This window comes from Grammomys surdaster, unplaced genomic scaffold (genome assembly GCF_004785775.1).
Source record: "Grammomys surdaster isolate TR1022 unplaced genomic scaffold, NIH_TR_1.0 125504, whole genome shotgun sequence".
Lineage (NCBI taxonomy): Eukaryota > Metazoa > Chordata > Mammalia > Rodentia > Muridae > Grammomys > Grammomys surdaster.
The window spans coordinates 1,142,663-1,166,872 of record NW_021620360.1 but is presented as its reverse complement, the minus strand read 5'-3'; the positions used below and the strand labels follow the sequence as shown (position 1 = coordinate 1,166,872).

The following is a 24,210-nucleotide window of genomic DNA, read 5'->3' as shown; positions in this document are numbered from 1 at the left end:
TGCGCCAGACCCAGTGGAGGCTGTGGTGGGTGTAGAGGCTGCGCCAGTCCCAGTGGAGGCTGTGGTGGGTGTAGAGGCTGCGCCAGACCCAGTGGAGGCTGTGGTGGGTGTAGAGGCTGCGCCAGACCCAGTGGAGGCTGTGGTGGGTGTAGAGGCTGCGCCAGACCCAGTGGAGGCTGTGGTGGGTGTAGAGGCTGCGCCAAACCCAGTGGAGGCTGTGGTGGGTGTAGAGGCTGCGCCGGTCCCAGTGGAGGCTGTGGTGGGTGTAGAGGCTGCGCCTGTCCCAGTGGAGGCTGTGGTGGGTGTAGAGGCTGTGCCGGTCCCAGTGGAGGCTGTGGTGGGTGAAGAGGCTGAGGGTATGCTGGTCGTTGTTGATTTAGGAGTTAAGGATGTGATGGTGTTAGTGTGGACATATCCTGTGATATAACAGAAGTTTTTTCTGAATAAGAAAGACCGTGAGGGCTGGAGAGATGGCTCAGTGGTTAGCAGGTCCTGAGTTCAATTCCCAGGAACCACGTGGTGGCTCACAACCATCTGTGATGGGACCTGATGTCCTTATGTGGGTGTTTGAAGACAGTGACAGTGTATTTACATATAATAAATAAATTGAAAACCTTTGGGCCAGCATGAGCAGGGGCTGGAGTAAGAGGGAGAAAGGGAGGGGAAAAGAAAAAATAGAAAGAAAGACCATGAAAGGTAACCTGTGCAGACTGACATCATTGCTTTCTGCTTCCTCCTTTGTCAAATTCCTTGCATGGGTGATTTTGTTCAGTGCTCCTGAGTGCTCCATGGACACCAGGATTACCAGTTATCTATCTAATCAACAATTAGAGATATTGACTGTTTCCTTGTGCCCATGGAGGTCAGAAGAATGAGTTGGAATCCCTGGATCTGGAGTTACAGAGGGTTGTTGGCCACCATGTGGCTTCTGAGAATGGATCTTTGGTCCTGTGAAGAGCAGCCCATGTTCCAAACTACTGAGCCATCTGCCCAGCCTACATCAGACTATGTCTAAACAAACAACAACAACAAAAACCCACAAGAAGCTAAGCAAAATAAAAGCAATGATAATATCAAAAAGCAAGACTGAGTTTATCTGATAAACATTCTATATTCTCATATTTTAAAAAAAATCTCAGTTAAAAAAATACCATAAAGGAACTGGAGGGCTGGGCCCCACCTTAGGGGTAAGCATTTGCCAACACAGGCAAAGACCTATAGTTGAACCTCAGCATGACTGTGCAGATGTTCATGCATACACACACATACACACACACACACACGCATGCACAGAGAGAAACAGACAGACAGAGAGGGGGTGTGGAGAATTATCAGGTAACCAGATAAGTGTTTTATATATGTGGGAGTGTGCATGTGTGTGTGCGTGTTTGTGTGTGTGTGTTTGTGTGTGTGTGTTAGTAAATATCTACTGTATTCTATTGCTGTTATAAAATCTTCAACAAAAGCAACCTTAAGGGAGGAAGGCTTTATTTGGCTCATAATTCCAGGTCCTGGTTCCTTCTTGCAGGGCAGCTAAGGTTGACCCAAAGTGGACCAGGCAAGCGAAAGGGGTGGATTTGACTGGGAATGTCTTGAAGGATAAAATGAATGAATTAAAATATAGTTTGGAGGAGGGACTGGAAAGGTGGCTTGGTGGTTAAAAGTACTTGCTGCTCTCAGGGGACACAAGTTTGGTTGCCAACATTCACATCGGGCAACTTACAACTTCCTGCAACACCCCTCTTCTGCTCTGTTCCGCTCTGTACACACCTGGTATATGGATATGCATGCAGACAAAAGGCCCACACACATAAAGTAAATTTTCGTTGGCTTGATTTTTAATTCAAATTGATGAATTTCCCCAGGGTTCCCACTTCCCACCTCTGTGCAGGCAGAGCGTGGAGTGTTCATTGGTGTCAGAACCGAAGTAAAAAACAGTCAAGGCTTTTAGGTTTTTGAGAGGACTCACTCTGTACCAGGTTGTCTTTGAACTTACTCATGATCCTCCTGCCTCAGCTTCCTGCATACTGAGATAACAGGTCCCAGTGCTGAGAAGCACTGGGGAGTTTCTTACACACAATAGGTAGCCCAGCCTTTATCATAACATATCGGAAGTTTCCTGGAAGAAGCCCAATAAGGCTAAAACCCACTGGAGCCTTCACTGTTTGCTCTTTTGTAGACTCCAGAAGGTTCTTCCCGTCTACTTGAGACAGTGTCTCCTTTACAACCGCCTCACACAGAGAGCCTTCCTTTAATTTTATGATCAGTGTTGTCTTTAAAATTAACTTGCTAATAGATCACTTATTATATTCTGCCCATTTTTAAAATTTTCAGACAGAGTCCTGCTGGGTAGCTCTGGCTGGCTGGCTGCTGAGACCTCAGGCATGAGGGACCACACCCATCTCTATTTGTTTCATTTTATTTCATTTGATTTTTTTTTTCCCGAGACAGGGTTTCTCTGTGTAGCCCTAGCTGTCCTGGAACTCACTCTGTAGACCAGGCTGGCCTCAAACTCAGAAATACACCTGCCTCTGCCTCCCAAGTGCTGGGATTAAAGGCATGCACTACCACTTCCCGGCTTAATTTTTTTTTTTTTAATCTTTTGCTGAATTCCAAACCTAGGGCCTCCCAAGTTCTGAGCAAGCACTCTGCCCACAAGCTACCTCTGGCCTCTTGTTTTATTCTATGCTATGTTATCTCAAGACAGAGTCTTACCACATGAACAAGGCTACTGTTAAACTTGCTCCATAGCCCAGATAAGCCTTGCTACCTTCCCACCTCAGGTTCCCCAGTAGCTGGAATTATGAGCCTGTGCTACCCCAGCTAGAGTTTTAGATCCCATTCTTCTTGCTCTAAGATCAACTTAGGGTGATTTGGAATTAGGGTTACAGACAGGAGAGAAATGACACTTAAAAAACAGTCCAGCCTTCTCACTATTTAAACATCTATCCCACACCACACAGGTTAACCCACACACACCAAGGCCTGGGAAAGCCAGTCCCACGCAGCATGCTTAATAAGTGGATCCATGACTTAAGTTGTAAGCAATGTGAGACCAGAGATCACGGTGTCCATTGCTGGCTCCTGGGCAATGATACACCATTCCCCTGAAGAGAGGGAATGATGGCTCTCTCTGGGAAGAACGGGAGCTTGTCCCAACGTCTCCCACCTCCTCAGAAGCAGCCAGACCATCCGCATTTAGATAAAAAAAATCACTCACCACTTTCTAAAAGCAGGAACTGCAAAAGCAGCCAGCACCAGAGGTTGTTCCCCCTCTGCATCTTCCTCTGCCTCCCTGTGGCTGGCAGGCAAAGATACCTGGATCCCAAAACGTGGTCAAGTTCTAGGGAGTTCTTGAGAAAGAGGAAGTAAAGATGAGCTCCCAAGAGCTCGGTTCTTCTAAGGGCTTGCACCCGGGGAGGTGGTGGTCAGATGCCTGAGATGTCAAGTGTCCTCAGCACTAGGCTGTCACCCTGTTCTCATCACTGAAGTACGGCTGAGACCTTTATAGGTTCCTGTGGGCCAGGGAGAGGCTGGGCACTTATCTTGACAGGCTGCCAAGTGTGAGCATGTAAGGAAACAGTATTGAGCCTGGGAAGGCAATGGCCTAGGGGTCAAGGGGATGGTACTAAGACAAAGAATGACATGATCACACTGTGCTGGGTTGAAACAGGAAGAGAAAAAGGAAAAGAAGAAGATCAAGATTGTCAGAGGCAAGGGACCCGCCCCTGAGGCAGAGATGGGGTCAGAAACCTGTTCTAGCTCACTTGTTTCCTGGTCAAGAAATTCTGTGGTTTGACGTTAGTGGAGAAGAAGGCCCAAGGAGCTCAGCTGAAGGGCAGGACCCTACGTCACCAAAGAAAACTAAAACATGAGACTCGAAAGGGAGCTGTGGGTAGGGATCCGGGTGCCTGGATAGTAGGCATGAGGTACACTTATCGGCTCACACTGAATCAACCGAGGAAGCGAGAAGACCCAGGGTCAGTGGAGCCATCTTTGGCTTCTGTCTGTGTCCATTTTCTGTTGCTATCACAAAGGGCTCGTCTTAGTTTGATCTCTGTTGCTTCGACAAAATAGTCTGACCAAAAGCAACCTAGGGAGGGAAAGGTTTATTTATTTGGCTTACACTTCCAGGTCACAGCCCACCGTTGAGGGACGTCAGAGAAGAGATGCAAGGGGCTGGGGGCAGAAACTAAGGAGAGAGGCTGTTTTTATCTCTCACTCTCTGGCTCCCTTGCCAGCTCATGCTCTTATATAGTGAAAAACTACCTGCCTAGGGATAGTGCTGCCCACAGTGGGCTGGACCCTTCTGTATCAACAATCATGATGGCCTCCTACAGATACGCCTGTAGGCCAATATTCTCCAGGTAATTCCTCCATCTAGACTTCTCTCAGATGATGCTAGGCTGTGTCAAGTTGACAATTACTATTAATCATGGGAATGCCTGAAGCTTTAGAAGAAAAAAAAAAGAGAGAGAGAGAGGTTGATATTTAGCTCATAATTTAGGATGCTCAAAATCCAAGATCAGGCAGCCCCCAATGCTTGGCTCTGATGAAGGCTGTTCATTGGAACATGATGGTCAATGTCATGATAGATGATGTCATGGTAGATGATGTCATGGTAGATGATGTCATGGTGGGCGATGTCATGGCAGGTGTTCTCTCCAGACCAAGAAGGCCTCAACCATGAGGAAAGCATCAATCCCTCTCAAAGTGCCAGTCACCTCCCCTTAGGCCTTTTGACTCTCAACCATGGGTGTTCCCTCCATTAGAGCTTTCCCACCTAGGACCTTTCTCATCTTTCCAAACAAGGCATCTCTCCATAGCATATACCAGGGTAGGTCATAGGCTCTGCTTTGGAAGTCTGTGTCTAACGGAAGAGGAACAGTCTGAATCCTCTATGAGTGTTGAGTTTGGTCTGGACACTTGGATGTTGCTAGCTCAGAGCACATGTGGTCAGCTAAATGAGTGACCAGACAGATCCAAATGAGCAGAGGGTTTTGGGGGGTATGGGGAAGGAGTACCACATGCTAGGATGATGGAATGCCACTGGTCAGTCAGCCTGTGAGAGGGGAGAGGTTTCATGCAAGAGGCAACATTTCTGCCAGTCAGTGTGCAGGTGAGCGGACATTCTTCGTGAATAAGAGCCGTTGTGAGAAAGCTGGCAGCTATCTGGAGATGTGAAGCAGTTTGGAACAAATGGATCTGAGACAGGAAGGAATGTGGCATGCTGCGTAAGACACAGAACTTGGTCTCCATTGTGGCCATGCTGGGCCACTCCTGAGTCTAAGGCAAGAGGCTGCAGTATCAGGTGAGGTTCCAGTCTTCCAGCAACCCTTATTCTACAGCCGAAAACTGATAGCTCTCTAAGAAACAGACATTGCCAGCCCAACCCAGACTTAGCTGGAATGGGGAGGGGGAGGGAGATCTTGGATGCAAATTCAGAGGTTTTGATTTAGCTACTTTCCAAAAGTCGTACCGTATGTACTGATCAGAATCTAAATGAAACTAATCTCTAATCGTCCTCGAAGCAGGAAGCTTGGAACACTTTATGAATCCCCGTGACTCATCTTCCAGGTCACGCACTAATGCCGTAAGCACTTTCTCATTCTGTCTTCTGTGGTCTGGGAGTTTGGTTTCTGAGATGGGGGCTTGCAGTATGGCACAGGTTGGCCTCAAAATACAGACCCCAATCCCCACCTTAATCTCCCAAGTGCTAGGCATACATACACCATTACACCCAGCAATTGCTTTTTCCTTTTGTGTCTGTGTGGCCCAGAACCCTGGGCCTTTGGTATGCTAGGCAGACCCACCACCACCACAGAGCTACAGCCCCGGCTTTAATTCTACTTTATTATTTCCCCTTCATGAGAGACAGTGTTACTGGCTTATGTGCCATCAGCCGAGCATTGTCACACAGCTGCACGCAGACACAGGGGAAACTGAGGCAGACAACTTGCTCACTCTAACTGGGTGTCATGGCACGTGCCTGGACTACTAGGACTTGGGAGGGAGAAGCAGAGAATACAGGGTTCAAAACCAGCCTCAGCTACATAGTAAGTTCGAAGCTAACCTAGGCTACATGGAACTTTATCTTAATAAACACATCTAACCCCCACCCCTTAAAAAAAAAACCCTAAAGCTGACCACAAATGTTTTGGGGGGCTATGAAGGCATGACACACATTTAAACTCATTTACTTCATATTCTAGGGACTGGAGAGATGGCTCAGTGGTTAAGAGCACTGACTGCTCTTCCTAGAGGTCCTGAGTTCAATTCCCAGTAACCACATGGTGGCTTACAACCATCTGTAAGGAATTCTGGTGTATCTGAAGACAGCTACATACATTAAATAAATAAAATATTTATTTAAAAAAACTTACTTCATATTCTCCATTTAATGTTTCTAACAGTGATAGTCTTTATGGACCTGAGACAGCTTGGTTTTGTCTGTTTCCTCCTTGGCTTTCTCTCCTGACTGTCTTTTTGCATTTAAGATATCTGACACTGTGTGGATTTCCCTGAGAGTATCACCTGTTGATGTTATCTGAAAGCCAAGCTGAAGGAATGGCCTTCCTCAGAGAACACATACGTGTTTTCCCAAGCACACACAGGCATATCCATTTGAGGATTCTTTAAGTTGGGTTATAAGATTGAGGAGGTTTGTTTTGTTTTGAGAAAGGACCTCATTTGTGTATATAGTCCTAGCTGTCCTGAAAGCCACCATGATAGCCTTGAATTTATAGAGATCCCCCTGCCTCTGCCTCCTGAATGCTGGGAGTAAAGGCGTGAACCACCACACCTGGTCGGTCCCATTTTCTCCTCTAAAAAAAAAAAAACAATTTTATGTCAGGCACAGTAGTATGCATCTTTAATCCTAGCACTCAGGAAGCAGAGGCAAGAGGATATCAGTGAGTTTAAAGCCAGCATCTTTTACAAACCAAGTTCTAGGACAGCCAGGACTGCAAAGAGAGACCCTGTATAAAAGAATAGCATTTATTGGTGTGGGGTGGTGTAGAAAAGGGTACTGGATCCTTGGGGCTAAGTCACCTCTGTGGGTACTGGGTACTGAACTTGTCTCTGGAATGACTCTGGAATTAAGATGACTCAGAAATTAAGAACACTGTCTGTTCTTCCAAAGGACCCAGGTTAGGATCCCAACACCCACAAGATGGCTTCTATACACAGACAATTACAACTTCAGTTCCAGGGGACCCAGTATCCTCATCTGGATCCTGGGGTACTTCAATCATATGATATATTTGCAGACAAGACACACACATAAAACAAAAATAAATACTGAGTTTCTGCACCATAAGAGGGCATGTGTAGAAATGGGAACATTCCTGGTGCTACCAGAATATTGAGAGCATGCCAGCGGGGTGAGAGGCCTTGGTCCTAGCCCAAGTCACCTGAGAACCAGGCATGGCTCTTGGGAGGCAGACACAGGCAGGTCTTTGTGAGTTTAAGATCAGCCTTGTCCATGTAGTGAGTTCCAGGCCAGCCAGTGCTACCTAGTGAGAACCTTTTTCTTTTCTTTCTTTCTTTTTTTTTTTTTTTTTTGAGACAGGGTTTTTCTGTATAGCCCTGGCTGGCCTGGAACTCACTCTGTAGACCAGGCTGGCCTCGAACTCAGAAATCCACCTGCTTCTGCCTCCCAAGTGTTGGGATTAAAGGCATGCACCACCACCGCCCGGCGTGAGACCCTTTTTCAAAGAAATAAATAACAATTAATAAACAAATTCCAAGTCTTTTAAATAAGATCTCTCGAGTCCAAGCCTCCAGTGTCATGGGACTGAGGTCTTTCGAGTGACCTTCAGTGTGTGACTCTAGCTGAAAGTCATATTAAATACTGTTGGGTTTACTGTTTGTTTCTCAAGGCACATGTACCTTATTCTTCCTTGTACCATGCCAAGAGGCAGGCAATTTTACTTGTATTTCCTTCTAGGAGGGATGAATTTCATTTTGGTTTATATTTACAGGGAGGGTTCTAGATTTAAGTGAGGACCCACTCCTGGACAGGTCACCTGGACTGGTCCACGAAGGTTGAAATAACTTCAGCTCAAATTCTCTGGGTTTCTTTTTGCTTCCTTGTTCTTCTTTAGTGTTTTATGTCAACCTGGGCTTGTTTGTCTATCTAGGGTCACTCCATGTAGCCCAGGCTGCTCTCAAATTCCTGTCCCTCCAGCTGCAGCCCTGTGGGTGCTAGCTTTATAGGTGTGCGTCACCATGGCCGGCTGTTTCCCTTTTACCTTGAGCACTGTTTGCTCTCCTGCCAACTCCACGTTCCCTTGAAATTTACCAGCCATCTCCTTTCCTTCAGGATATTTTCAGAGAAGACCCTCTGCTCCGTTAAGTAGTATGGTTTCATTCTGTTGCTACGATAAAACACCCTGACCAAAAGCAACTTAGGTGAGGAAAGAGTTTATTCGGTTTACAACTTCAGGTTACAGCCAATCATGGAGGGAAGTCGATACAGGAACTAGAAAGTAGGCCTACTACGTGAGGCTGTGTGGTTCTGAAGGCAACCGAGTCTATGTCACAGTCTAGAGCTGCACCTACCTGAAGCACAGTGCTGTTCACTCTAGAGCATGCAAGACAGCTCAGTGGGCAAAGGCTCCAGCTGCCGAGCCCGTGGGTCGGAGTTTAACCCCTAGGACTCACATGGTAAAAGGAAAGAATGCACTTCTCCAAGTTTTCCTCCAACCTCTGTGTACCAGCCATGGCATGCGTGCAACCCATCTCCTGCAGTCAGTAAATGGACGTAATAAAAACTTGTAAAAAAAAATGAATCTTATATAAATGTCACCAAAAATTTATTTGGATACTAAAATGGTGCTTTTTCTCTTTTTCCACACGTGCTCACTTACCGAGCAGAAACTCAGTCCTACAACATGCATAGCAACTAAAACTAGAGAACTGTGGGACAGGGGTGAACTATCCAGCTGCTCTGACCCTGTTTGTGGGGTGTATGTTTGGTGCCTATTCCCAGTTGTCTACATGTGGAATGAACTACAATCCAGACATGGAGGGCACACCTGTGATCCAGATCTTGAGGCTGAAAGACAAAGGCTTTTGATCCCGATCTTGAGCCATAGTGGCCATGAAAAGCTTAGGCCTAGACATGCCTTTAATCCCAGAAGACAGAGGCAAGCAGATCTCTGAGTTCAAGGCTGGCCTGGGACAGAGCAAGTTCCAAGTAAAGAACAGCTTAGGCCCCAACATAGTGGTACACACCTTTAATTAAGGCCATACCTTCTGCTGGAGACCCACATAAGGACACTGGAAAAAGGAAGGCTCTCTTCACCTGCTTGCACTTACTTGCCAGCACATCTGTTGGCACCTACGTCTTCAGGATTCTAGCTTATACAGAAGAGCAGCTGAATGAAGAGTAGCTCATGGGACTGAGCAACTACTAGATTCTTGAATTTCCCAATCACAGCTGCCCATTGTTGGGTTAGCTGGATTGCAGACTGTAAATCATCCCAACAGATTCCCTTAATATATCGAGAGATATGTCATGCATTCTGTGACTCTAGAGAACCCTGACTAAATACAGTTTGCTTATTGATACTGGCCCTATTATATGGGAAACCATACTGTCTTTGGGAAAGGTATTCAGTTAGCGGAAGAACTGACTGTCTGGTCCTTCTGATCTGAGGACGAGGTTGGTGATGCTACCATAGGGCTATGCCCGGGCTAGAGGTATTTGGAGCTGTTGAGATTATGCATGGAGTCTCTTCCAGGAGTCACGGTAACAGAAGCGATAGTGGCCTAGTTTCTGTGGAGGACACTGCCATTGTCCAGGGTCTCTAGTAAAAAGCTTTAGTAGCCTCAGAGCCTGAACTGGAACAGATGCTGCAGAGGAGAAAATGGCGGTATCGAGAGTGGTGGGGACCCTATGGTTCTTTCAGAGATAATAGTGGCCTCAGGAAGTGCGCTGAAGACCGTCATTGGGACAGACATTGTGGTGGAAGATGTGGTTGAGATGGAATATGTTGTGTGGTCTCACATCGTGTAGCAGAAGCGTGGCGGGGGAGTGCCAAGGTTATCGTGGAGGATGTGGAAGGCAAGGACACCATGGCAGTGAACAAGGTGATCACAAGTGGTCTATGGTCTTACAAAGGCCCTGTAGATAGAGACTTGGGCAGTTTTAGAGGTTTAGGGAAGGAGGAATCCCTAGTGTGATGGGAAGATTGACCAGTATCCATGGAAACACAGCCCCGAGAATGAGTAGTTTTATGCATTTGGCTTGGCTGTGGGAGAGAAATCCAGGCTGTCCCATCTGTGATCAAGGCAGAAAACGGACCTAGTAAATCTCATGCTGGAAGAAGGGAGCCCAGACCCAGCTCTGTTCTGAAAAAGAAATCCAAGATCCGCCCACCAGGTGGAGCCTCAGAAGGAAGAGCTGCACTTTGATAACCAGCCTAGGCTCTGGGACCTGCCCTCTGGGTTTGAGCACTTGAGTTCCTGCAGTGACCTCCAGGAGGCACGAGGACACAGGCATGCAGAAATGGAGTGCATTCCCTCCAGACCTGCTCATCAATTAGCTATTCAACTGGGCCCAGCCCGATTAAAGGACTTCCCTGTGGGTTTCAGGGTAATAATTAGTGAAGAGAGGCAAGAGTTCCTAGGGGAGCCCCACTCAGTTGGATGGTTAGACTCTAGAGGAAAGGTTGTTGTTGTTATTGTTACTGTTGTTATTGTTGTCTAGTTAGAGGAATTCAGGGTCGGGGGTGGGGTAAGGGCTTTAGCATCCCTCCCAGGGTACTCAGTGCGGACTGCTATGCTGAGTCACACCGGCTCAGACAACTGAAAAGCACACACCCTTCTCTTTTTCTCCCAGAAGTCCCTGCCTGGAATGGACTTCACCAGGGACCTAAGTCTGGGGTCCCTCCGGCCCCTGAGATACCTCTTTTCTGAAGCCTGGCTTCTATCCTGCCCTCAGCAGAGCCTATCCCCCAATGGGACATCCAGAGAGACCTTCTGTTAGGAAGCAACCAGATAATTCAGGATCATCTATGTCAGGGCAGGGAACTTGAGGGACTCCCTAATCTCTTCAAATGGGGAGAGAAAAAGTGGCAAATAGTGACCCTGCTGCCTGGTTAAGGTTGGAGTCTAGCTGGAAGGCCTGAGGTACACTGGAATGCCTTTCAGGCACCTTTCTCCAGGGTCAGTGGACATCAACTCTCTGTGGGTGATGGGCGAGGTTCTGTGGGACTCATAGTTTTGGTATCTTAACAGAGAGACATGGATGCTTAGAAATACTGATTTAATTATTCAGGTTATGTACTCTGCACAGCACTTCCTGTCTGCCCAGAACTTCCTGTGATGACTGGTGGAAGTCTTCTAGTGTTCCTCCATTTGTGTCTCGGGTGGGAACATTGTCCTATGTGGGTTTTTTTTATGTCAACAAACTATATATAATGGATTTTGTTTTGATTTTTTTGGGGGGGTTGTTTTTGTTTTTGTTTTTGTTTTCCAGACAGGGTTTCTCTGTATAGCCCTGGCTGTCCTGGAACTCACTCTGTAGACCAGGCTGGCTTCGAACTCAGAGATCCGCCTGCCTCTGCCTCCCAAGTGCTGGGATTAAAGGCGTGCGCCACCACCGCCCAGCTAATGGATGTTTAATAATGTGGCATATGGGACCAGAGAGATGGCCCAACAGTTAAGAGCATGCACTGCTCTTCAGAGACCTGAGTTTGGGTTCTAGCACCTATACTAAGTAGCTCAGGGCCACCTGTAAGTCCAGCACCGGAAGAATCTGATGCCCTCTACTGACTTCTGTGGGCAACTGCATATGTGTAGGCACATGCGCGCGCGCGCGCACACACACACACACACACACACACACACACACACACACAGAGTTTTCTTATCAATCCCAAATTCCCCACCCTCCTCATTTTGGCCCCATGCAAATAAATCCACAATCTGAGCTTTTGCCTAAACCCAGAAACGGACATTTTAGAAACAATAGAATTTCTGTGTCTGCTCTCTCTGGCCCTTCAAAGAACTCCAGTCCTGCCTTCCAAACTCTTCTGTCCAGGGTCACCCATAAGACGGCACAGCCAGGGACAGTTCCCTGAGAGTTCACACAGTCCACACTTTAGAAATACATCATGCTTTATTACAGAAGCCCAGCAGAGGGCGCCTGTCCTCTATTCCTCTCCCACCGTTCCCCACCTTGAGTACCAGGTAAAAGGAACAGGATGAGTTGGAAGGAAAATTCCCCCAAGCACACCGAGATGAACTTCTTGTGGGAAGGAAAGTCAGAGCGTGGTGGAGAGTGAGGAGAAGGGATGGGTTGGGTGACGACGGTGACTCCCGAAAGTTGAAGCCAGCATGCGCTTTCGATGAAAGATGGAGAAATGCCAAGTGCTAAGTATATGCACCATCAGGGAAGGCTGGGGATGACGCTTAGAGGATGAGACTGCAGGCAAACATAAACTCCTGTGTGTACCCACCCACGAACAGAAAACCCACCACAGACATCCAGGAAAACCAAGGGTTTTGCGAGGAAAAGGGAAGCGCCGTGCGTGGGGTGAAGGAGTTTGTAATCTTTTGCAGGGTAGGGGTGCGATCTCTTTCTCTCTCTCTCCAGGCAGTGGAGAAAGTAGAAAAGAAAATACTTTTCAATCTTTATTTAGGGGCCCTTTTTAAAAACTAAAAACAATTTGAACATATCTAGTATCTCTGGAATTCAGAAGTCTGTGCATCTTAGGTGGGGGTGGACAGAGTTACTATAAATCAGTTTTTAAACCTGGACACCTGCCTTCCAGGGTCCTATTTCACTCTTGGAATGCTGTCTTTGGCGGTGCCTATACCTCACTAAGCCACGCCCTCTCCTGTACTGGTCCCGCCCCTGCTGTCTGTCAATGTTATTCTTACACCACTTTCTATGGAGAGCACTTGCATTCTTCATTCTTCTTTCTTCTCCAAATGTTCGTCTGTCGCCCTTTCAGCCTTGTTCCTCAGCGAGTCAGTTAAGAACATGGCCGACGGGGGCTACAGCTTTTGTCTGTCAGTTTTTGCTGCTCTTTCTAAGTCCAGGAACTTGGAGTCTAATTCATCTTCCAGGAAAGGGGCAAAGCCTGGAAGATCTGGGGATGCAGGTCTTGCGGTCACGGTGGAGAAGGGATCTGGTTTGGTTTCAAATTCTGCTGCTCCATCAGGTAGACTGGGTAGGAATTGCGGCCCCCTCTGTCCTCGAGCTCGGCATCCTCTGGGTTCTGGGTCAGTACATGGCGTGCTCGTGATGCACAGGAGACCTGAGGTGACAGAGAGAGCAGTAAGACCACTGCCAGCGGTTCCATTTTCTCAACTACCCTCAGGGCTTTTCTCCCTAATCCTGTGCCTTTGTCCTTCTTCTCCTTTTCCAAGATTCTATCCAAGCTTTGGTCCATATTCCAAGCCTGAATCAATTACAGAGTCCCAGATTCCAACTACAACCCACTTCTACCCTGGTCTCCTTGTCTTTATATCACCACCTCCATGCCCAAGACTATTACTAACTCCCAAAATTTCTCTCTCAGACCCATATTCCATGCCAGCTAATTATTCTAACTGCTAATCATTCTTCAATCCTCAACTCTTGTCTCTCCCTGCCCCTCCCCCAATCCCCACTGCCCTTACCAAAAAGATCAGGCCAAGGAAAATCAGCAGAATAATCACAGCCATGAGGATCACAATAACTATAGCCCACGCAGGAAACGAATTATTCTCCCCTCTCTCCCCACCAGCGTGGAGGCCTCCAGGTAAGCTGTGGGTGCTCTGTTGGGGGTGGTGAGTTTCTGAAGTGATGGGTCTCAGGTCCGTTCTGGATGTCAAAGAGCCGGTGATCCCTTGGTGTGTGGTCTCGGTTTTATGGGAATGAGGAGAGGGAACAGCAGACTTGTCTTCTGTGACCTTGATCGGCCGTGTGGTCTCCAAGATTACTGATGTTTTCTCTGGGGTTTCTGCGGCTGTTACGGTCTTAGTGGCTACTGTGGTTTTTCTCTGGAATACTGTGGGACTCTCTGGGGCTTCTGTGGCTTTCTCCGTGGTTGATGTGGCCTCTTCTGGGTGTTTTGTGGACTTTGCTGAGATCTGTGTCACATTTTCACCAGCCGATGTGGTATGATGTTCTATAGGATGCACCTGGGTTTGCGAGGTACTCTCATTAGCTGCCCCGGTCTTTCCCTCATACTCAGTGGATGTTGATTGGGATCTTGTGGTCTTCTCCCTAGCTGATGTGGCCTCTTTGACGTGTTCTGTAGCTGTCTGGACAGACTTTTCTGACGCAAATGTAGTTGTATGATGTTCAGCTCCTGATGCCGTTGGGGTCTTTGGAGTCTTGTAGGAGGTCCTTGGGGCTTCCGTGGACTTCACTGGGGAAGAACTTTTTCTAATGAGCTCTGAATCATGGGAAGTCGTGGGCTTCTGTGAGGTGGTCCTCAACCTGGTGCTGGTCTTGATGGGACTCACTGGTGTACCTGATTTACTCGTTGCTCTGGTTCGTCTTGTTGAAGACCTACAGGTTGTGCTTCTCCTGGGTGCTGAGGTCGAATGTCTTCCCTCTGACCTATTCTCTGATTTATTGGATCCGGAGTCATCAGCCGAGCGTTCATTCCGGGGCATTGGGTGTTTTCCTTGGCTGCTGAGATTCTTTCCCGAAGCCGGAGGCGTTTCATGACGGACAACAGTGTTTCTGGAATCTGCGGCTTTGGCGTTGTCTATAGGTTTGTGCACTGGTTTGACACGGCGTGCGGTGTCGCACTGTTTTTTGGGCTTCTGGGTTGCTGTAGACTCGGGGAGGTCTGGAGGATGTTGCCCTGCGTTTTTGTGGTCAGAAGGGGCTCTGTGAGTAAGACCCGGTGTAACAGGGAGTAAGTGATCGAATTTTGAAGGCTCACCAGTCTTTTGAAGCTCTTGAAATGTGTTAGCACCTGTGGGGAGAGAGAGAAAGAGATAAGAAACTTCCCTAATTTCTTGCCTGCATTTGTACTAGGCATCCCTGGATGCACAGCTGTCTCCTCAGGAAGGCTCACTAAAATAAAACACTGTTTAACCTCATTCTTCTCTCTAGCTGCTAAAATTTTGCTAAAACTGTACCTTCAGGGGAAAAAAAAAGTAGCCTCTCTCCTTCCCACATCCATTCCTCAAATTTCCTCTCAGTCTTCTGGCATCTTTCCTGGTTCTAAGATGGTAAGATCTAGAGTCATCTCTCATTGGTCAATACAGTCTCCTGTGGGCAGAGCTTAGACTCCTGCAGTTCTTCCATTGGCTGACACACTGTCAATCAAAACCCATCTTTACTCTCACCTTCTAATCACCGATCACACCTATCCAACTAGAAGTTTTTCAGAGCCAGGGTTGACTGGTGTTCTGTTTTGGGGCGTTCCTTTAGGGTTTATAAACTCATAGACTAGAACTCCCGTTGCTTGGAAGAACTGAGAGGAACTGCATCCATATCAGAACCTTTTGTCTTTCTGTGACATCCCAGGTCCGACCCAAACGTTACGCGATGTGAGAAACTCCAAGACAAACTCCTGGCGGAACTTCTCAAACAGAGAGGTTATAGGAAGAGGATAAGACAGAAGAGCGTTGGGGAGTTTGGTCTGAGTGGAGGGAGATGGGTACAGTAGTTCAGCCTGTGTCGTCTACCCCACTGGGTCCCCTTTTATGTAGACATATCTGGGAATAGATGAGGGTGGTTTCTTTTGATAGAAAAGGATCTCTCGCTGGGCGGTGGTGGCTCACGCCTTTAATCCCAGCACTTGGGAGGCAGAGGCAGGTGGATTTCTGAGTTCGAGGCCAGCCTGGTCTACAGAGTGAGTTCCAGCACAGCCAGGGCTACACAGAGAAACTCTGTCTCGAAAAACCAAAAAAAGAAAAAAGAAAGAAAAAAGAAAGAAAGAAAGAAAGAAAGAAAGAAAGAAAGAAAGAAAAGAAAAGAAAAGAAAAGAAAAGAAAAGAAAAGAAAAGAAAAGAAAAGAAAAGGATTTCACCTTGCAGGTCCTGACAGTGGTGAGCCAGGCAGCTGGATTGTGGGAGAGGTTCTGTTTAGGGACAGGGTGTGAAGGAAAACACCCTTATCAGTGGACAGATATGGGCCTTAATTCAATGAAAGAAAAAACACCTGGATTAAGACAGAAGATGCGTTTCCGAATTTGTCCTGAAGAATGAGAGCCGAGAGGTTGCCAGGGATTAGAGACTTGTAACTCAGACTGTCAGCACTGTCGGCTCAAGGTGGCACCCAGAATCTGGACCCATTACCAGTCATGGGAAACCGAGACCCACCCACCTTTCCACTGATGAGAACGGGGCTGGGAACTCAGTCCTAGAGAGAACCATGGGAGAAACAGACAAGAGCTTGAGGAGAATAGAGAAACCCGTGCCCCAGTGGGAAATGAATTTTCAGGTGCCGGGGAAAGGTTCTCTGTCACTCCATTCTCCTCTTCCCTGGACAGCAGTTTCCTGTCAGTTGTTGGGAGCACCATTGTCCAGGTGCCAGAGTGTAGATCTAGACTGCCCGCAAAGGAGTTAAATGCTTAATCCCCAACTTGGCACTGCCGGGAGGTGATGGAACCTTTAGTGGGTGGAAGTTGGGTTAGAAGAAACAGTAATTTGAGATGGTTGAAAAGACTTTAGAGGGCCGGGTGGTGCTGGCACATCCCTTTAATCCCAGCACTTGGGAGGCAGAGGCAGGCGGATTTCTGAGTTCGAGGCCAGCCTGGTCTACAGAGTGAGTTCCAGGACAGCCAGGGCTACACAGAGAAACCTTGTCTCAAAAACAAACAAACAAACAAACAAAAAAACACAGAAAAGACTTTAGAATGCTCGCTGTCTTCCACTATGCACATTAAGAAGAAGAAGAAAGAAAACAAACTATATATATATATATGACTCCCAAGGTTGGAAGAGCCAGGAATGACATCTCCTGTGTTAACTAAGTGATGTCCCAAGATGAACAAGCAGAAGGAAGATGGCTGGGCACCAAACCTAGGTTGGATGCCAATTGCCTTTTTTTATTATTATTAACTAATTGATAAATTAGTTCTCACAGAGCCCAGGATGGACCTGAAGTTGCTATATAAACCAGGGTGGCCTTGAACTTTTTAAAAAAAATTTATTTATTTTATGTATATGAGTACACTGTAGCTGTTTTCAGACACATCAGAAGAAGACATTGAATCCCATTACAGATGGTTGTGAGCCACGATGTGGTTGCTGGGAATTGAACTCAGGACCTCTGGAAGAGCAGTCAATGCTCTTAACCACTGAGCCATCTCTCCAGCCCGACCTTGAACTTTTGCTCCTCCTGCAACTACCTCCCTGGTGTTAGGACCACAGTTGTGCACCACCACGGTGCTGGAAGCTTCAAGCACACTTGGCAAGAACTGTGCCTCTGTAGCTACATCCCTAGCCCCTGTCTGAGCTTCCTTGTCATGATTTAATGCTGTGTGCAGGCTCTGGAGCTCTGCACCTACCTGCGTCCGGGAATGAACAGGTATCATGGACAGACACGGAGCCATACCAGGACAATGTTCCAGGGGCTTTCACCCATCCTGGGTGACCTCTCCCTCTCTTGACTTCTCTCTGTGCTGAACCCAGACATGTGCCCATTCTCCGTCTTCCTCACATGTTACCATCTCACTCAGATGTACCTGTATACCCTGCCTGCATCTTCTCCCTGCATCATGCCCCTGCCTCTGCCCCTGTGTTGCTCCAAGAGCCCTCCCTGACCACACCCCTTACTACTGCTGCATCCTGCCTTCTGTCCTGATGCAAATTTCCAGGTGACTATGAACTTTCTTCCCTGTCCTAATGCAGGAGCTTTCTCCCCTGCGCCCCTACAGTTCTGTTCTGCTTGTGTAGCTGCTTGACACCAGGTGGACCTCCGCTGGCACAGGGACAGAGGAGCAGGTAAGCTCAGAGGTGGGGAAGCTGAGACTAGCCCCAGTTCTCTGGGTAGGAGCATGGACATCAGGTCAGGATGCCAACAGAGTCCCTTGTAGAGGGCTGTCAGAGGCACTGAAAGAGTCTTAGCTCCTGCTCTGCCATTCCACGGGACCCCAGTGAGACCCTGAGCTCAGGGTAGGAGCCTCTACCTCACCCCTAGCTGAACCTTACTGTAAGAATATGCCACTTGCGGTGCCCCAAAAGCTTCCAGAATTACCGCCCCCTCCCATCTCTGGTTTGGGATTTCACATTTGTTAGAGATGTAGGAACTCTGCTTTTTTGTCTACATGATGAAGACTCCCCTGTAGATGCCTCGGGCCCCCTCACAGTGCCCCTGCCTTTGGCATCTCTGCTCCCTGGCACTGTCTCAGCACCGTCTGTTAACTAAGTGAACCGGCTTAGCAATGCCGCCTCCTCGACTAGCATCTGTCACAGCAAACTTTTCTTATCTAACCTATCAGATAGGGACAGCACCTCGTTGGGGTGCCACAAGGGCTAAATGAATAAGCCTGGGCAAAGCCCCCAGAACCATGCCTGGTGCCGAGCACCCCAGTTGCCAGCACTGGCAGGCAGCATCTTTCCTGCCTTATCATTGGCGAGTGAGAAAGTTGGCTGAGTCAAATGGAGGAGACAGGTCCGCAAAGAGCCTTCTGAAGCCCACCCATGCACTTGTCCCACGGAGCTTGCCCCTTTCAGCTGTGTGACTTTGGGTGTGCTCTCTCTACCTCTCCGAGTATAACTCCTTCACTGGAAGATGGATACCCGTGACCCTCTGTGGGATGTTAAGGCAATGATGGGAGATGAGCATCAGTGAGCTCCTGACCTGTAGTAAGTACCCGGCATGTGCTAGCCCCTTCCCCTGCTCCCTAGAGCCAACAGCCTACACGGTGTCTTTATGCAAGCTTGAAGCTCTGGGCAGGTATACCCCCTCAGACCTTGTCTCAAAAGAAACAGAGCAAGATCAAGATTCCTCTCTTGTATGTCATGAATACACGGGGCAACCCTTCACGGCCATCCATCACTCCTGCTTCATTTTCTGTGAGTGGTCATCCAGGCCGATCAATACTGATCAATACCCTTCATGATTTGTAGCTCCCCCCCAATATAACAATGACCCCCTTTACCTACCTGCCTCCCAAGACGCCGGAAGGAAGAGGAGGCACATGAAGAAGCCAAAAGTAGAATAGAGGCTACTGGTCAGCTGAGCCATGTCAGAGCTGGGAGGCTGCTAAGAGACCACAGGCCAGGGACCCTTCATCTTATAAGGGGTCAGATTTGACGTCACGGGGGCTGGGGTTACTCTGAACTAAGCCTTAAGCAAATGGAACTGCCCCACCCTGCAGGGGCACCCTGATAATGGGAGACCACAGGTATGTCATGGAGCTAGGTACCTGGGTTCCACCAAAGGGGTGGGATCTGGGGACATGGAAAGGATCTGGGTGGGGTACCTGACCAGCCTCCTGATCCAGCCCTGAAAAAGAAAGGGCTAGTACTGGGTGGCCTGCAGGCTCTGAGCCAATGTCCATGTTCTAGAAGGATTGGACAGAGCGCTGGACAGGTCTGGGCTCTGGGAGGAGGTGTACACTCACCCTCCTGTGTCTCTGGCGTCAGGCAGCTCCACGCCCCTTACTCACACATGGTCACACTTTCTGCCCTGGGTGGAGCTGTCCCCAGGACCAGGTGAAAGGGCAGGGACTGAGGCAGCCCTCACGGGGCCCGCTGCACACCGACAGGTGCTTTCAGATGTATAAGGTGGTAGGATAGGCTGTGGGGGCAGCTGAGGCTGTGACAGGGACAAGACAGCCAGGGAACCCTGGGACTGACATCACATGTCCAGTCTATTGGACATTTGTCCTTTCTTTCCCTCCCCTACCATCCCAGTGTAGCAGCTGCCTCGATCTCAAAGCTGCATCTCCCCCTGCTGAGAATGCGGACTCCTACAGAATGCAGAGTCCTATAGAATGTGGACCCCCTATAGAATGTGGACCCCCTATAGAATGTGGAGTTCTATAGAATGGGTCCTATAGAATGTGGACCCCCTATAGAATGTGGAGCTCTTATAGAATTGAACCCCTATAGAATGTGGAGCTCCTATAGAACGTGGACCCCCTATAGAATGTGGATCCCCTATAGAATGTGGACTCCCTATAGAATGTGGAGCTCCTATAGAATGTAGACCCCCATAGAACGTGTCTAGAAGCTCTGTCTTCCATTTTCATTGGAAGGTCTCAGTTGTGGGACTCAAGGGGGAATTACCTCCATATCTGCTTTGAACCCTCACCTGAGATTTCACCCACTTGAACACCAGTTCCACTGAAGATCTTGGAGAGAGGAGCCCCCTCCCCTCCCTAAAACTGGTTTACTTGAAGGCCTCCTACACTGTGAACACTCCCTATAGAATGTGGACCCTTATAGAATACAGACCTCCTATAGAATGTAGACCTCCTATAGAATGTGGACCTCCTATAGAATCTGGCCTCCTATAGAATTTAGACCCCTATGCAATCTTTGTCCCCCTCACAACCATAGCCCCAGTATCTGGGACAGTAGAGAGTTGATTAGTGGTCCTTTGCCAGGGTCGGGGACATGACTAACATGCACAAGGCCATGGGCTCACACCCCAACACCCTAAGAAATGTGAGTCTCCTGGGTGGGTTGGAAGGAGGGCTGCTGTTTCCTGAGGGAACTGGGTAGCAGAGGGGATGAGGAGATCCTCAGGGAATGCAGGAGCCATGGCAACGGGGAAGCACAAGGACTCACAGTCTGTCCTGACAAGTGCCTACGCCCTTAGGCAGGGCTGGATCAGGAAGAGGAGAGGACCAACTGCCCATTAGCTCAATTAATGGGAGATTAATGAGCCTCCACAGCTGGGCGGAAGACTGATGGCTCAGAAGATTGATGGCTCAGAACGGGCAGGATGTAGACAGCGCAGCCTGCAGGATGAGGAAACTGAGGCAGGCTCCATCTGGGCTTGAGAGTAACTGACGACCTTTTTTTTCCCTAAGTATTTATTTATTTATTTTATGTATGAGAGTACACTGTTTCTGTCTTCAGACACACCAGAGGAGAGCATCGGATCCCGTGACAGATGGTTGTGAGCCACCATGTGGTTGCTGGGAATTGAACTCAGGACCTCTGGAAGAGCAGTCAGTGCTCTTAACCTTCGAGCCCAACAATCTCTCCAGCCCAACAACCTTCTTTTCTACTCATCTTCTAGACCACCTTTCCTCTAGGGTCCCTAGTCCCAAAGACACTGATTCTCTGCAGGGAGGGGCAGTTTTGCCTCCCCAGGGGAGATATGGCCAATTCTTGGCCCAGAGTACCAATGTGTGCTTCAGGAAGAGGCTGGAGACGCTGCTGTCTGTCTGTATAATTTGGAACACCTTCTGAGTTGGAGAACCATCAGCCTGATGCGTCCGTCAGTAGTGCTGAGGTTAAGGATCTCTTGGAATAAGCTTCAACCAGTACTTTTAAACAAACACCCTCTTCCCACTTTTCGGCACACTCACAGAAGACTCAGATGTCTAGAGAGAAGGAACCTGGGACAAGTGGAGGCTGGTAGCCTCTCAGTTTTTAAAAATAGCTCACTATTGTTCTTTTCAGGTTTTTTTTTTTAACGCATATGGGTTCTTTGCCTGAATGTGTGTCTGTGCACCACCTTTGTGCAGTTCCAGCAGAGGCCAGAATGGAGAGTTTGAGCCCTGGAACAGGAGTTACAGATGTGGGTGCTGGGAATTAAACTCTGGTCCTTTTGGGGAACAGGTAGCGTTCTCAACCTCTCCAGCCCTATCCTTAATTTATTTTCTTAGTGTTTTGTTTTATTTTACTTGGGCTAAATTTCATCGTCTGTGCATCTGTCTAGCTCTGTCTCTTGTCTCTATCTCTCTCTTCCTGTCTCTCTGTCTGTCTGACTCTATGTCTGTCTCTCTGTTTTTTTCTCTCTCTCTGTTTTAAAACAAGATGTCCTGTACTCCAAACTGAATTTGATTTTGCTATGTAGCTGAGGATGACCTTGAGCTATGACCTTTCCTTGTGCCCCTCCCATGTGCTGGGATAATGGGCATATACCACTATGCCTGGCCCAAGATGAAGTCTTAACAGACACAAGAGGTGGTTTTCTCTGTGCTGGAGGCAGAGGTTGCCAGTCACAGGGTCCCCCTGACCTCTGGTGGCTGAACCTATGTGTGTATTAAGACATCTCACCAGTGAGAACAGAGGAGGTTAACAATCCCAGTTTGTTCTTTTCCAGATGAGGGCAGGAGAGCCTGGTACCTGGGACTTGCCCAAGTTACACCAGGTGAGAAGCAGAGACCAGACTTTGATCAGTGTCTGCTTAGCCATGAAGCCTACAGAACCTGGGAGACCAGTGGAAGAGGACTGCCCATCACCCTTCTGGAGTGGCCCAAAGGACATCAGAGAGCAGGTGGGGCATCCTCACCTCCCATGAAGGGAGGAAGTTGTGTGGGAGGCAATCCTGGGTGATTAGCGTGCAGCAGAAGAAAGGGGCTCCTTCAGCAGGAAGTGTGGGCTAAAGAGCTTGGTTGATATTTAGGGAAGAAGGGATTTGAGGGTGAGGGATAAAAGGTACTAATGGACCCCTCTGCGACAGAATAGAGATGGTCCTATCATCCCCAAAGAGTATCTTCTGGTCGTGGGTCATCACCCCACTGTCCCACTGCCTCACACTGGGAACTGAACCCAGGACTTTGTGCTTGCTAAGAACCGCACCTATGGCTGAGCTAAGAACCAACTCCTCTTTGTTTGTTTTTCTGTCTCATATTGTTTGTTTTCCTTTGCCTTCTTCAGCTAGCTGGAGCTGGCTGGGCCAGTAAAAATGACCATTGTTCCTTCCTCAGGTTGGCAACGATAGCCACTGCCACCCTAGATACCAGGTCTACAAGAGATACAGGTTGAGGGAGTTTGGGGATGGGACCAGTCACCTGTGATGCCAGGCGTGACTGCAACCGCTACCGGGATAACTTGAAAGATGTCTGTTGAGTCAGCATCTCCACACTGACACACAAGCTGTGTCAACTGCTGCTACTGTGGCAACCGTCATGGCTACCACTGCCACCACAGTACCCACTGCCATTGGCATTTCTGCCTTTGCTGCTGCAGGTGAGAGAAAGGAGAGCTGGTTCTCAAGGATTGTGGGGATTTTTTTCCAAGTCTTCCTTTGCCCACCCAGGACAGTGTATGGCACAGATAAAGAGATCTGTCCTCACAAGATGGAGATCCTGTGGCTGACAGCTGACTGTACCTGTGTAAGCTACACTCCTCATAGCTTTAAGCAGCCCCACTTCTGTGGTTTTTTTTCTCTCCCCTTTTGGGATTTCTACCTCAAACTGGGTCACAAGAGTTGGTTGAGGGATCCGGTAGCACTAGACACGAGTGTGCCCTGAGCCTTCCCTCTATGCATGAGGAAAAGATGCTCACAGACATCAGGTTCCTTCCCGCAGTATGGGACTAGAGGTAGGGTCAGTCCCACTTGGTGATTGACAGCTCACTTCCCACTATTCTGTGAGTCAGGAAAACCTCCGACCCCAAGAAGCCATCTGTTGAAAGTGGTCCCACTGAGGGTGAGTGAGACACAGGAGCCTGGGAAGGAGCCATTTGGGGACAAAGAGGAAGTAGCTCTCAGCCATTTTAGCCCTACACCTCGTGAGCATTGCTGGCCGGCAGCCTAATGGTGGCAATGTAAGGGGTTACAGCTGCACCCCAAACTCATCTCCCTCAGAACTGGCAAGTCTGAGAGATAAAAAAAAAATGGGTAGGGTGGGTTGATCATGGGACCTGGGGCCATCCATCCAGCTCTTGGCTCTTGCCATGGGATGCTCATGCCTCCTGTGATGATCCAGGGTTCAGCAAGAGGAGTAGAGATTAACAGTAGACTGCTTGCCCAGCACTATTAGTGCTTCACATGTATGTGCTTCACATGTGTGTGCTTCACATGTTCATTCTTCACATGTGTATGCTTCATATGTGCTTGCTTCACATGCATGTGCTTTGCATGTGTGTGCTTCACATGTGTGTGCTTCACATGTGCTTGCTTCACATGTATGTCCTTCATATGTATATGCTTCACATGTATGTGCTTCACATGTGTGTGCTTCACATGTATGTGCTTCACATGTATGTGCTTCATATGTATGTGCCTCACATGTGCTTGGTTCACATGTATGTGCTTCACATGTGTGTGCTTCACATATGCGTGCTTCACATGTATGCCCTTCATATGTATATGCTTCACATGTGTGTGCTTCACAT

The 24,210-nt window shown here is 48.3% G+C and overlaps 2 protein-coding genes across 2 annotated transcripts in view; both read right to left on the bottom strand.

Annotated features, from left to right (window-relative positions):
• Positions 1-2,000, bottom strand: part of Muc21 (mucin 21, cell surface associated) — a 2,276-nt gene extending 276 nt beyond the window's left edge. The window contains 3 exon segments of the mRNA XM_028786420.1: positions 1-392; positions 395-439; positions 1,970-2,000. The exon segment at positions 1-392 is cut by the window's left edge and continues 276 nt beyond it. Of these exon segments, the coding sequence (XP_028642253.1) occupies positions 1-392; positions 395-439; positions 1,970-2,000 (468 nt within the window).
• An 11,124-nt stretch (positions 2,001-13,124) lies between these two features.
• On the bottom strand, positions 13,125-19,153 carry Mucl3 (mucin like 3). Its single transcript, XM_028786365.1, has 3 exons — positions 19,072-19,153; positions 13,636-14,927; positions 13,125-13,271 (listed from the first exon to the last, which is right to left on the bottom strand). Exons 1-3 carry the CDS (start codon positions 19,151-19,153, stop codon positions 13,125-13,127), a joined length of 1,521 nt encoding a protein of 506 aa, XP_028642198.1.
• Between the last annotated feature and the right edge of the window lie 5,057 nt (positions 19,154-24,210).